The 12,507-nt window shown below is 67.3% G+C and overlaps 2 protein-coding genes and 1 long non-coding RNA gene across 8 annotated transcripts; 2 read left to right on the plus strand and 1 right to left on the minus strand.

Moving 5' to 3' along the window:
- Positions 1–2,519: 2,519 nt before the first annotated feature.
- LOC115350898 lies at positions 2,520–6,498 on the minus strand. Of its 4 annotated transcripts, XR_003926647.2 has the most exons (5): positions 5,512–6,096; positions 4,877–5,207; positions 4,634–4,745; positions 3,913–4,122; positions 2,520–3,517 (listed from the first exon to the last, which is right to left on the minus strand). It is a non-coding gene; the product is annotated as an uncharacterized LOC115350898 (long non-coding RNA). The 4 variants fall into 4 exon arrangements; XR_003926650.2 differs by lacking the exon at positions 3,913–4,122; XR_005934048.1 differs by lacking the exon at positions 3,913–4,122 and having other exon boundaries at positions 4,324–4,745.
- Positions 6,499–6,504: 6 nt separating this feature from the next.
- On the plus strand, positions 6,505–8,662 carry BLOC1S1 (biogenesis of lysosomal organelles complex 1 subunit 1). The gene is made up of 4 exons (XM_030036969.1): positions 6,505–6,622; positions 6,948–7,020; positions 7,700–7,832; positions 8,287–8,662. Exons 1-4 carry the CDS (start codon positions 6,562–6,564, stop codon positions 8,395–8,397), a joined length of 378 nt encoding a protein of 125 aa, XP_029892829.1. The 5' UTR covers positions 6,505–6,561; the 3' UTR covers positions 8,398–8,662.
- Positions 8,663–9,000: 338 nt separating this feature from the next.
- RDH5 (retinol dehydrogenase 5) lies at positions 9,001–12,111 on the plus strand. Of its 3 annotated transcripts, none has more exons than XM_030036941.2 (5): positions 9,001–9,106; positions 10,260–10,581; positions 11,207–11,465; positions 11,540–11,703; positions 11,779–12,111. In XM_030036941.2, exons 2-5 carry the CDS (start codon positions 10,269–10,271, stop codon positions 12,000–12,002), a joined length of 960 nt encoding a protein of 319 aa, XP_029892801.1. In that variant the 5' UTR covers positions 9,001–9,106; positions 10,260–10,268; the 3' UTR covers positions 12,003–12,111. The 3 variants fall into 3 exon arrangements, with proteins under 3 accessions (XP_029892801.1, XP_029892799.1, XP_029892800.1); XM_030036939.2 differs by lacking the exon at positions 9,001–9,106 and adding an exon at positions 9,768–9,832; XM_030036940.1 differs by lacking the exon at positions 9,001–9,106 and adding an exon at positions 9,839–10,171.
- The last annotated feature ends 396 nt before the right edge of the window (positions 12,112–12,507 follow it).

Below are 12,507 nucleotides of genomic sequence, written 5' to 3' on the forward strand. Positions count from 1 at the left end.
CAGTTCATCACACCCGTACTGCACCCTGCACGGGGTATCGTACCCCACATTGCAGTGCATCGCACCCGTCACCCCAAACTGCACCCCGCACGGGGCATCGCACCCCGTATCGCAGTGTACTGCACCCCAGATCACGGTGCATCGCACCCATCACCCCGCACTGCACTCCGCACAGGCCATCGCACCCCGTATCACCATGTGCTGTACCCCACATCGCAGTACCTCGCACCCATCACCCCATATTGCGCCCTGCACAGCGCTGCACAGTGCGGTGCACCCCACATCACAGCATACTGCGCCCTGAATCGTTGCGCATCGCACCCATCACCCCTTACAGCACCCTGCACAGCGCTGCACCCCATATCGCAGTGCATCGCACCCCGTATCACAGTGCATGGCAGCCCACGCCGCACAGACCAGCCATGCCCATATGCGCAGGCAGATGTCGAAGCCCCCAGCCCAGCCCCCTGGGAGGTCTCCCCATCCAGGCAGAGGCCCGGGGGCACAGGTGACCCCCCCCCAGCCCCAAACCGCTGCTCACTCCCCTCCAGCACTGCTGAAACGGGGCCATGTCCCCCAGGGCCGGGCACAGCACCAGGGCTGGGCAGCAGGGGATCCCTGGCTGGGGGGTGAGGCGGGGGGGCAATCGCCCACCTCTGGACCCTCTGTGAGCCGGGACGGAGCGGAGGAGCACTCACAAGATGTCTGCTGAGTGTAGTGTGCCAGGACTGCAATCGGGCTCTGCATGGCCATCGCCAAGAGGCAACACCCCAACACCCCAAAATCCAATCACCTGCAGTGATACCCTGATACCCCGATACCCCAAAACCCCGTCACCTGCAGCGATACCCCAATACCCCGTCATCTGCAGTGATATCCCAATACCCTGATACCCCAAAACCCCATCACCTGCAGTGATACCCCGATACCCCAAAACCCCGTCACCTGCAGTGACACCCTGATACCTCCTCCACCCTTGGGCTGGGAGAGGAGTCACCCCCCACACACCCCAAAACAAGAGGAGCAGCTGGCTCCCCAGCAGAGTGGGACCCCCCGCACCCCCACGCCAAAGGGGCTGGTGCCTTCGCAGGCTCCCAGGGGACGGGGGGGGCCAGCGGTACCGGCACAGCAGGGTCCCACGGGAGCGGTTGTGGCTCGAGCACGGCCCCGTGCCCCAAACGGCAGCTTGGGGGGGAGGGAAAGGGGGGGGCTGTCATATTTTCCAGCACACTGGCTATTTTTAACCACTCCCGCTCTCCAAAGGCCTGTGAAGATATTTGGGAGCTGGCAGGGCTGCTCCGGCCGTGTGAATGAGCTCCAGCTCCGCGCTGGATGCAGGAACAGTCCTTCACCCCGAGCTCCTCCTCCTCCTCCTCACTGCCAGCCGGCCCTGCATTCAGGGGAAATGAAGGCAAGGCCAAGAGGGTCCGTGCCCCCCCCAGCTCGCCCCCCGCCTGGCTGCCGTCCAGCCCTCCCCACGCTCACCCATTCTTTCCTCTTGCACAGCCCAAATCCCTTCCCAACGTCCCAGCCGTCGTGCTCCTGACGTGGGAAACGGCCGATCCCTGCCTGGGAGCGGAGGACGGGAACAGACCCAGTCCCCGGGGGCTGCTCAGCCTCCCGCAGCCCCCCCCCTCGCAACCCATCACCCACCAAACAGGGGAGCACCGAGCTCCCCATCAGCTCTCCCGTCCAGCCGCTGCTGCCCGATGAAGAGGATGGCATCACGCGAGCATCAGGCCGAGTATAAATAGAAAGGAAGGTGGTGGTGGCCAGGAAGCCGGGTGAGTAGCTCATCTAGATAAAAACATGACTTGGGGTCCCAGTGCCGCCCCTCAGCACAGAGGGGACCCCCCAAAAAATCTTATTAAGGCTTCAGGATGTCCAGGAGCAGGGAGAGAGGAGATGGGATCCCAGCGTGCATCCCCAACTTGCTCTGCCACCCGGCTCTCCTCCCGGCTTCCAAACCAACCACCTTGGGGACAACGCACTCTCAAGCCTCCCTCCTCCCACCCAAGCCTCCAAATCGGCTTTATTTTCCCTCAAACAGACCCAAATCCGAGGCTGGAGCACTCCAGCTGTGGGGGAGCCAGACCCGCATCCCAAGCAATGCCAGGACAGACCCTCGGGGCTGCCACAGCGGGGTCCCGGCAGAGAGCTCACTCCGCTCCCCACACCGAGCCCGATAATATGCCGGAGAAGCCAGCTGCTCCGGATTAGCGACAGCAGCTCTCCTGGAGGCCTGCCCCCCCCCCCGAGCCCAGCGGGTCGGGGATTTCCAACCCCAAAACCGCCTCGTGAACGGACAACAGGACGCTTCCCACCTCGGGGCTCCCGGGGCCTCACGGCCTCGTCCCACCCCGGCACCAGCTGCCGGCGATTGGGTTTCAGCGGGGCCGGCTTTGCCGCACAAGGCACGGCACGAGCAGGAGCGGCCGTCGCTGCCCCCGGACAAGCAGGGAGCGAGAGCGGGAGCCTGGTCACTCCTGGCATCACGGCAGGCTTTGTCATCCCCTCCGTGCCATCTCAACAGAATTTTATTTTCAGTGCAAGGGCCAACTTCCAAATGAGGCAGGGTTTACCAAGGGGAGCGCTCCCCCCCCCCGGCCCAGCTCACGGCAGGACGCCATTCCCAGTGGCTCAGACATGAAGCACGAGGGTTTTCATGGCTGGGGGGTGAGCGAGGGAAAGGGGGGGGGGTCAGGCAGCAACTCGCCTGTCAGGAGAAGAAAACTCCTTGTTGGGAGGATTCCCTTTGCTCCAAGCCCTGGTTTGGATTTGAACCCTGAGCTCCCAGAAGCCGCAGTCTCACCCCAGCAGCCTCCGCATCGTGCAGCCGAGATGGGGGAGGAGCGCACGGGGAGGGGGGGAGCAGCAGGGCTGAGCTCCCCAACCCACCCAAGGACAGCGGAACCCAGGGGCAACACAGGGACGTCTTCATCCCGCTTCCACAGCCAGGGCAGGATCTGCTCCAGGATTCTCGCCAAGGCTTTTGCAGGGTCAGGAGCAGGAGAGTGGGAGAGCCGGGAAGCGCTGCCCTGGGCGTCGAAACAGCTGGAGTCAGGGAGCGGCGAGGGCCGGGAGTGGAGCTTGGGCAGGGCGAGGATGGGACCCACCGCTCACTTCCACACGGATGGAGGGAGGGAAACGCTCCCGAGGGCTCCCCCAGAGCGGCCAAAGCACCTCGCCAGCACCTGTAACTCTGTGAAGGGCTGAACTGAATCCAGGTGCTCCCCACGGAACATCCTGCGACGGCAGGAGAGGAGGGAGGACGGGGGAGGCAGCGGAGCCACACACGGGAGCAGCTCCTGTGCCCGCAGCCTGGGCCGGTCGTGCCTCTCGGGGCAGACGCGAAGGCGGTTCGCTGCTGTTCCAGGCAGCATCAGCGAGGGAAGCCGAGGCACATCCCCGGCGCGTGCCAAGAGCCGGAGCCAGCGCCTGGGAGAGGTGTGAACTCCCACAGGCGCCCGTCAGCCGTCACCAGCAAAGGTCCGCAACTGGGCAGCGATCTTCATTCCTGTGGAAGGAAGGGCAGGAACCGGGTTGGCGCAGTTCTGGGAGCGGTGCCTCCTCCCGGGGCGGGCGGGAGAGCTGCCGGCAGTTATCCCTGCAAACACCAAACCCCCCCGGATACACCCAAACCTTCACGGGGAGCAGCTGACCCCAACACATGCCAAGCCCAGGTGCAGGGAGGAGCAGAATGGCCCCACTACATGCAGACCTCGAGCATGCTTTGCCCGACAGCAGCCCTGTTAGCCCGGCACGCTCGTCAACTAATGATGGGAACAACAAAATAAATTCCTCTGCCCTCCCCAAGGCTGCAGGGGCTCCTGCAGGCAAGAACTTGTTTGTGTAACTGGAGCGGGCCACCATCAGACAGGCGTGTGGGGAGTAAGCTGGGGTTATTTTTACCCATTCACTGGTTTATCTTTAGCCACATTTTATGCTCAAGTTCCTGTAGCTGCGGCCAGAGCTCCTCCAGGTCACCAGCTCAGAGCACAAAGGCAAGAAGACAGTGAAAGAACAAGAAACTGAATCCATGGGGAGAATCCAGCTGGGATGCGGAGATGCACATCCTGCTCCTGATGGGGCCGTGAGCGGGCAACCCCTGCCAGGACTGCCCTGAGAGGAGGGCGAGATGAAACAGTCAACACCGTGGCTGTGACGAGGCAGAACTTTGTGCTGCCTGCACCCCGAGCCTTGCCAGTGTGCCCTGAGCCCTGCCTACCCCTTGCCAGCACCAACCCGCACAACCACAGCCCCCTTCACCGCAGTCCCAGCCTTTCCTTTTCGCCTTCCTCATACTCCCTTCCCCTGCCCAACCTGAGGGGATGACGAGATCTTCCTCCTCCTGACTCTGCTCGGCTGTGGCCAGCCGGCGCCTGGCCAACGGACCAGCCTCATCCCAGGTCTCGGGCTGATTAAGCCCGGTGAGATCAGACGCATCCCGGCATTTCTGCCAGCTCACCCTTCCGGCACTCTGCAGGCCAATTTAATTTTCATAGTGCGCTTTGCTGGCAGCAGCTGCATCTGGGGAGCCCGGCCATCTCTCCCCCACCCCCTCCAGCTCATTTCTCCCACTACCAGCCCCATCCATTACGTCCTGGCACACAAACAGCCCAGGCGGCTGTACCTGACATTGGGATGCCCTGACAAAGATGATTCTGGATTATTTGAGATTTAGCCCCAGCAGCCAGGAAGCAGGTGAGAGCTCGGGAATTCCCAAGCAGCACAAGCTGGTCCACCTGGGAAGTAAAAGTGGGTTTAACAGTCGTGTTCAGCTCCTTCAGGCAGCCCCTGGCCTCTCCCTCACCAGTGGGGAGCAGAGCACTGCCCCGCTCATCACAGATCATGGGGAGAAGGAGAGACGGCTCACCTGCCCCCCAGCACCCCAAAGATGGGGTGGGGACCCTGGCACCCCACACCGCAGCCGAGCCGTGCCTGGGCTCTTGGTCACTCATGGGGCACAGCCCAGGCCCCCCCCCCAGCCACACGGCTGCTACTGGGACCAGCAGCCAGCACAGCTGGGACCAGCAGAGCAAAGGGGAGCCCGACATCCCAGGCAGCGCATGAGGCAGCCATGCAGCTGTCATGCCGTAGACTCACAGCACCCAGGCCCCTACAGCACCCGTACATCCCCCAGCACAAACCTCTACAGCACCTCGCACCCCCAGACAGGCCCCTATAGCACCCACAGGTGCCCAAACCTCCAGCCAGGCTCCCATAGCACCCACAGACCCCCAGCCAGGCTCCCATAGCCCCCACAGACCCCCAGCCAGGCTCCCATAGCCCACTCAGCTCCCCACGCCCTCAGACAGACCCCTGTAGCCCTGACATGGCCCCGCCACCCTCACAGGCCACCACCCAGACCCCTATAGATCCTGTGGACCCCTGCAGCCCTCTCATGCCATCAGCCAGGCCCCTGTAGCCCCCTCAGGCACCCCTAACCCTCACCTAGACCCCTATAGCACCCATACATCCCCCAGCACAAACCCCTACAGCACCCCGCACCTCCAGCCAGGCTCCCATAGCCCCCACAGACCCCCAGCCAGGCTCCCATAGCCCACACAGACCCCCAGCCAGGCTCCCATAGCCCACTCAGCTCCCCACGCCCTCAGACAGACCCCTGTAGCCCTGACATGGCCCCGCCACCCTCACAGGCCACCACCCAGACCCCTATAGATCCTGTGGACCCCTGCAGCCCTCTCATGCCATCAGCCAAGCCCCTGTAGCCCCCTCAGGCACCTCTAACCCTCACCCAGACCCCTACAGCACCAATACATCCCCCAGCACAAACCCCTACAGCACGCCACACCCCCAGACAGGCCCCTATAGCACCCACAGGTGCCCCAAACCTCCAGCCAGGCTCCCATAGCACCCACAGACCCCCAGCCAGGCTCCCATAGCCCACACAGACCCCCAGCCAGGCTCCCATAGCCCCCTCAGCTCCCCACTCCCTCAGACAGACCCCTGTAGCCCTGACATGGCCCCGCCACCCGCACAGGCCACCACCCAGACCCCTATAGACCCCGTGGACCCCTGCAGCCCTCTCATGCCATCAGCCAGGCCCCTGTAGCCCCCTCAGGCACCCCTAACCCTCACCTAGACCCCTATAGCACCCATACATCCCCCAGCACAAACCCCTACAGCACCCCGCACCTCCAGCCAGGCTCCCATAGCCCCCACAGACCCTCAGCCAGGCTCCCATAGCCCCCTCAGCTCCTCACTCCCTCAGACAGATCCCTACAGCCCTGACGTGGCCCCGTCACCCACACAGGCCACCACCCAGACCCCTATAGACCCCGTGGACCCCTGCAGCCCTCTCATACCCTCACCCAGGCCCCTGTATCCTCTCCCAGGCCTCTGTAGACCCCTCGGGTCCCTGTCTCCCCATCTAGGCCCCTACAAAGCCCCTACCCGGGCCCCCACAGCCCCCAATGGGACTCTACGGCCCCTATAGGCCCCTATAGGCCCCAGGAGGCGGGGCGGCGGGGGGGGTCACGTGGCAGTGACGCGACGGTCAGGTGACGCGGGCCGTGCCGGTGCCGTACCGGGGCCGCCATGCTGTCCCGGTTGCTGAAGGAGCACCAGGCGCGGCAGAGCGAACGGCGGGAGCTGCAGGGTGAGCCCGCCCCCCCCCGTCCCCATGGCGACCGACCCCGCCCCGCGCCCCGGGGAGCGGTCCGATTGGTGGCGGGTGCTGCCGCTCACCGCGGGGGGCCGCGCGGGCGCGTACCCCATTGGCCGGCGGGGCTGTCCGTCAAGGGTGGGAGAGGTTGGGGGGGGAGCCGTGGTCGTGAGGGGCCGAAGGGGGTGGCCGGCAGGGTGGAGCGTGATGTCACCGCCCCGCACGCTGACGTCACGCGGCTCCCTGCTGGCGTCACGGCCAGTGTGTGCGGGGTGGGGGGGGGGGGGTCCCGCCGCCCCTCACGGCCGCGTCCCCGCAGAGCGGCGGCGCAGGGAGGCCATCGCCGCTGCCACCCGCCTGACCGAGGCCCTGGTCGATCACCTCAACGTGGGGTGAGGACGAGACCGACCCCCCCCCCCCCCGAGCCGGGACCCCCCCAAACCCAGCGGCCCCTTGCCCCCAAAACCCCCGCCAGGGACCCCTTCACCCCCCCCAGCCCAAATCCCCTCCAGGGACCCCTTCCCCAGCCCCCCCAGTCCGGGACCCCCCCAACCTCCCAGCCCCCTCCTCCTCAAACCCCCTGGCCTGGAGCCCCCAAGCCCCTCCCCCCCCCCCCCCCGAGTCCTTTCCTCCCTGAAACCCCCAGCTGGGGACCCCCTGAGCCCCCCAGCACATTTTACCCCTGGAAACCCCAGCCAGGGACCACCCCCCCCCCCAACCCTGGTGCCGCTTCCACCCCAAAATCCTGCCCAGGGACCCCCCCAAACCCCCATCCAGGGACCCCTGCCCCCCTAATGCTGCCAGCCAGGGACCCCCCCCCCAAGCCCCTTCCCCCACGTACTCCCAGCCAGGAACCCCCCCCCCCAAACCCCTGCCCAGGGACCCCCTCAACTCCCTCCCCCCAACCCCCAGGGACCCCCTGGCACCCCAGTGCTTTGGCTTCCCCCCCCCCCAGCCCCCACCCACCCCCTTCCTGGGGACTCCCCCCTCCCCAGGGCCATAGGGGTGGGACCCCACACCCTGTGTGTGTGTGTCCCCCTCCCCGTGTCATGTGTCCCCCCCCCCCGGCAGGGTGGCACAGGCGTACGTCAACCAGCGGAAGCTGGACCACGAGGTGAAGACGCTGCAGGTGCAGGCAGCCCAGTTCGCCAAGCAGACTGGGCAGTGGATCACCATGGTGGAGAATTTCAACCAGGCCCTCAAGGTGGGGGTCCCCGCCCCTGCCCCCCCCCCCTCCAGGGTTGCCCCCCCATCCCTGGCTTGGCGTGGGGAGGGGAGATTTCCCTCTGGGAAACATGGAGAAACAGCCCCATGGGAACCCCCCCCCCCGGTGTCACCGGTGCTGGCCAAGGGATGGAGTCTTCCACCCCACATGCACCAGGAGACCACCGCCGGCACTGCCTGGCGCCAGTGGGTGGGTGGGAGGGCCGTGTCCCCCCAGCCGCATCCCCCAGCCCCCCTGCTCGACGCCAGACCAGTCCGGCAGCACCATCTGCCCGCTGTCGGATTGCACCAGGACGGGCAGCACCAGCAGGGTCCCAGCCAGCCCCGAGCCCCTGCAGGGCTGCGGCTGCCAGAGGGAAGCAAGGCAGGGCGGACCCCCGCCACCCCCGATCCCACCGGCAGCTCCCTGACAGTGCCCCCCTCCATTCCGGCAGGAGATTGGCGACGTGGAGAACTGGGCTCGCAGCATCGAGATGGACATGCGGACCATCGCCACCGCCCTGGAGTACGTCTACAAGGGGCAGCTCCAGCCCTCCTGCTCCTGAGCCGCCGCTGCCACCACCAGCCCCCCCCCAGCCACCCGACCCCCTCCTGCCACCACCGCGGCTGGTCGTGGCAGATAACGTGGGCCCCGGCCGCGATGCCGCAGCAGCTCCCGGCCGCCTCGGGGACCCCTCTGTACCGGAGAGCGGGCAGAATAAAGCGTGGTTGTACGGGCGGTGTGCGGAGGCCAGGCCAGGCGCGTGCCGGGGCCCTGGCACAGCCCTCGGCCGCCCCCTCCTAAGCCCCCTCATCCTCTTTACTGCTTAACTCGGGCTCTGAGGCCCCTTTTTCTCCCGGACAAAGGGCTCCTTCTGGGCCTGGAGGGCTCTAATCCCCCAGGGGAGAGCTTGGCCCCCCCCCCCCAGCTCCGGGCGATGCCCCCTCCCAGGGCTGGGAAGGGGACCTGGGTGGGGGGAGTTCTGCGTGCCCTGGGGGGGGTGCCCGCCCTCCTGGCTCTGGTCAGGGGCTCCTCTGTGGCGAGGGTCCCCCAACAAGGTGAGGGGTATCCCAGTACCCCCACACACCCAAGTTCCCCCTGGAGCTGCACCCAGCAGCGGAGGGGGGGTGTCAGGGGGGGCTCTGCCCACCGTGAACTTTGGCTGCGGGCTTGGCCCTGGCGCAGGGGGAGGAGCGGCCGCGGCCCCCCCCCGGCTCAGACGGCTTCTGCCACCGCAGCCAGAGCAGTGGCCGGAGCCCTCTGCCCCGCCGACGGTAGGTGGGGGGCTCGGTGGGTGGGGTCCCCTCTGCCCCCCAGGCCAGGGCTGCATCTCCTCCAAGAGCCACGTTTTGGGGGTCTTTGGGTCTGCCCCATGGCCGCGGGGTACGGTGAGACGAGTCTATCGGGTCTCGTGCACGCCGAGACCCCCACGCCATCCAGGCTGGGCAGGGGGCTGCTGCCTGCCCCCCCGCCCTCACCCGTCCCTGGGGACCCAGGGCAGACACCGGGTGTCCCCCCACAGCTCCTGAGGGTGGGGGAGGTTGGGGACGGGGGGCTGCCACCCCCTCGGGGTGTCAGCCTGGGCCCCCCCATCCCAGCCTCAGCGGGTTTTTAGCCCCCAGCCAGTACCCACTCCTGGGAGCAATGGGCGGGGGGGATCCTGACACCCCCAAAGACCCCCCCAAACAGGGCTCCTGGAGGGGGACACAGCCCCCCCACAGGGCTTCCTTATCAGAAGGGGTGGGTGGGATATGGGGCAGGTGGGTTGGGGGTCCCAGAGGCAGTAGTGATGGTCACCCATGCAGGTCAGGAGCGGAGGGTGCCCGGGGTGGTCCCTGCCCTGGGAGGGCAGGAGGGGGACGGGGTTACACCGGGGGAGCAGCTGGGACACCCCCCCCCAGTTCCACCCCGCGGGCCCTGGTTCCCGGCCAGGTGCTGACGCACTGCGCCCGGCTAATCCCCGGCACGCCGCCCGGACGCCCTGGCCCAGCGGGAGGGAGGTCGGTCAGGGACTCGTCCGGGGGTGGGTGGGGGGCATAGGGTGCTCACCCCCCCACCCCGGGAGGGCAGGGACCACCGCCTGGGGTCCCTGGGTGCCCCGTGGCACCCAGGCACAGACCGAGACCCATGTGGGACCTGCTGCAAGCTGAGGTCAATCCTCAACCTGCACACACCCCCCCCCCCCCCCCCCCGGCTGCTTTTTCCCACCCTCCACCTGAGGTGGGGGGGATAGTCAGACCCCCATGGTGTGGGGCAGGGGATCTGGGGGTTGCCTGCGCGGGGAGCGGTGCGTGGCTTTACCCGGCGAGCGAGGAGCCTGGGTTCAACTTGGGGTGCAGGTGTTGACTTGGCGGGGAGTGGGGGGGGTGGCACGGCCCAGGACGCCTGGGTTCCTCTCCCACCGCCCCCCCCCCCCCGGCCCTGCAGACCCCCACCATGTGGCTGTACCTCTTGCTGGCGGCACTGGCCTGGGTGCTGGGCTGGCTGGTGCGGGACCGCCGGACCCTGCCTTCCATCAAGGACAAGCACGTCTTCATCACGGGCTGCGACAGCGGCTTCGGCAACCTGCTGGCACGGCGACTGGCCCACCGGGGCTACCGGGTGCTGGCCGCCTGCCTGACCCAGAAAGGGGCCGACAGCCTCCAGCGGGGCTGCTCCGGTCACCTCCGGACCACCCTGCTCGATGTCACCCGCTCCGACAGCATCCGTCAGGCCGTCGAGTGGGTGCGGGCAGAGGTGGGCGAGAAAGGTGAGGGAGAGGGGGGCAGGATGGGACCCCGGGGAGGGCGGTGCTGTGGGGTGGGATGGGGTCCCAGGGGAGATGCCATGGGGAAGGATGGGACCCCAGGGGAGGTGCTGCAGGGTGGGATGGGGTCCCACCAGGGGCTGGTAAGGAGTAGGAGGGGTGGTCTCAGGAGAGAGGGTATAGGGCAAGAGGACAGGACACACCAAGGGATCCTGTAGGGCAAGACAGGGAGATCTGGGGGGGGGGGGGGGGGTATAGGGCATGGCTGGGGCTCCCCAGAGAGGTGCTGTGGGGCAGGATTAAGGGTCCCTGATAAGGTGTTACAGGGCAGAATGGGGGGGGGGTCCCACCAGGGCATCCTAAGGTGAAGGATGAAGGGGCTCCGGAGAGGGGCTGTGGGGCAAGATGGGTCCTGCCAGGGGGTGGGTGGGAGCCCGGGAGAGGGTCTATAGCGTGGGGGGGGGGTCCCTGCAAGGTGCTATAGGGCAGGATGGAGGGGAGGGTCCCACCAGGGCACACTGGGGAGAGGGTGGGGGTCCCAGGAGAGGTGCCACGGGGCAGGGATCATGGCCAACATCCCCGACCTCGCGTGTCCTGTCATGTCCCGTCCCCCCCCCCCACCTCCAAGGTCTCTTTGGGCTGGTGAACAACGCCGGGGTGGCCAACCCCATCGGCCCCACGGAGTGGATGAGGATGGAGGACTACCGCCAGGTCATGGCCGTCAACGCCTTCGGGGCCATCGAGGTGACGCTCCAGTTCCTGCCCCTGCTGAAACGGGCGAGGGGCCGCGTGGTGAACACCTCCAGCGTGCTGGGTCGCCTCTCCGCCAACGGCGGCGGCTACTGCATCTCCAAATACTGCATCGAGGCCTTCTCCGACAGCCTGCGGTGGGTGCCGGCCCCCCCGCCAACCCGCCCCGCAGCCCCCCCACCCCGTACCCTGACGGCCGTGCATCCCGCAGGCGTGACATGTACCACTTCGGGGTGAAGGTCAGCATCGTGGAGCCCGGCTTCTTCAAGACGGCGGTGACCAACTTGGAGAGCATCGAGGCGTCCCTGCGCCAGCTCTGGGACCGCCTGGCGCCCGAGACACGGCTCAGCTACGGCGAGGATTTCTTCCACAAGTGTGAGTAGGGAGTGGGGGGGCACCCGCTGCCTCAGTTTCCCCTGCCTGACCCCCCCACCTCCACTCCCCCACCAGACCTCAAGGTGCAGCGGCTCATCATGAACGTCATCTGCGACGCCGACCTCGGCAAGGTGACCCGCTGCATGGAGCACGCGTTGGGCGCCCGGCACCCACGCACCCGCTACAGCGCCGGCTGGGACGCCAAACTGCTCTGGCTGCCCGCCTCCTACCTGCCCGCCTGCCTCGTCGACTTCGCCCTGGCCACCATCCTGCCCAAGCCGGCCCACCGCGTCCGCTAGTCCCCTGCTGCAGCCGCCAGCCCCCCCTCAGGGCTGCGAAACCCCCCACCACCACCACCGCCACCCTCCAGCGCTGCAAATAAACTGCCCATCCCGGGTGCCGTGCAAACCGTCGCCTGCAGCGCTCGTCCCTGCGGTAGCCCCGGGTCCGGACGGGGTCCCCGCACGGCTCGGGGACCGTTGGTGGCATTGCCGTGGCACACAGGGACCCCAGCCCCACTGCAGCCGGGGTGGGGGGTGGCTTCCAGGGCCACGGCCCTCGGGGAACCCACAGGGACGGTGCCACCGTCACTGCCCTTCCACCAGTCCTGGTGACGTGGCCCCCGAGCCAAGCAGGACCCCCGGCGGCCCCCCAGCACTGGGGTGGGACGGGGCTGCTGACACCAAGGCCACACATGCCAGCCCCCCCGCCGCTGCTCTCATCGTTCCCAGTGGGACCAGTCCCCCTCCTGCTGGGGAGGTTCCAGTCATCGGACAGGGCAGCATTGACCCCCACAGGGTCGAT

This window comes from Aquila chrysaetos, chromosome 15 (genome assembly GCF_900496995.4).
Source record: "Aquila chrysaetos chrysaetos chromosome 15, bAquChr1.4, whole genome shotgun sequence".
Lineage (NCBI taxonomy): Eukaryota > Metazoa > Chordata > Aves > Accipitriformes > Accipitridae > Aquila > Aquila chrysaetos.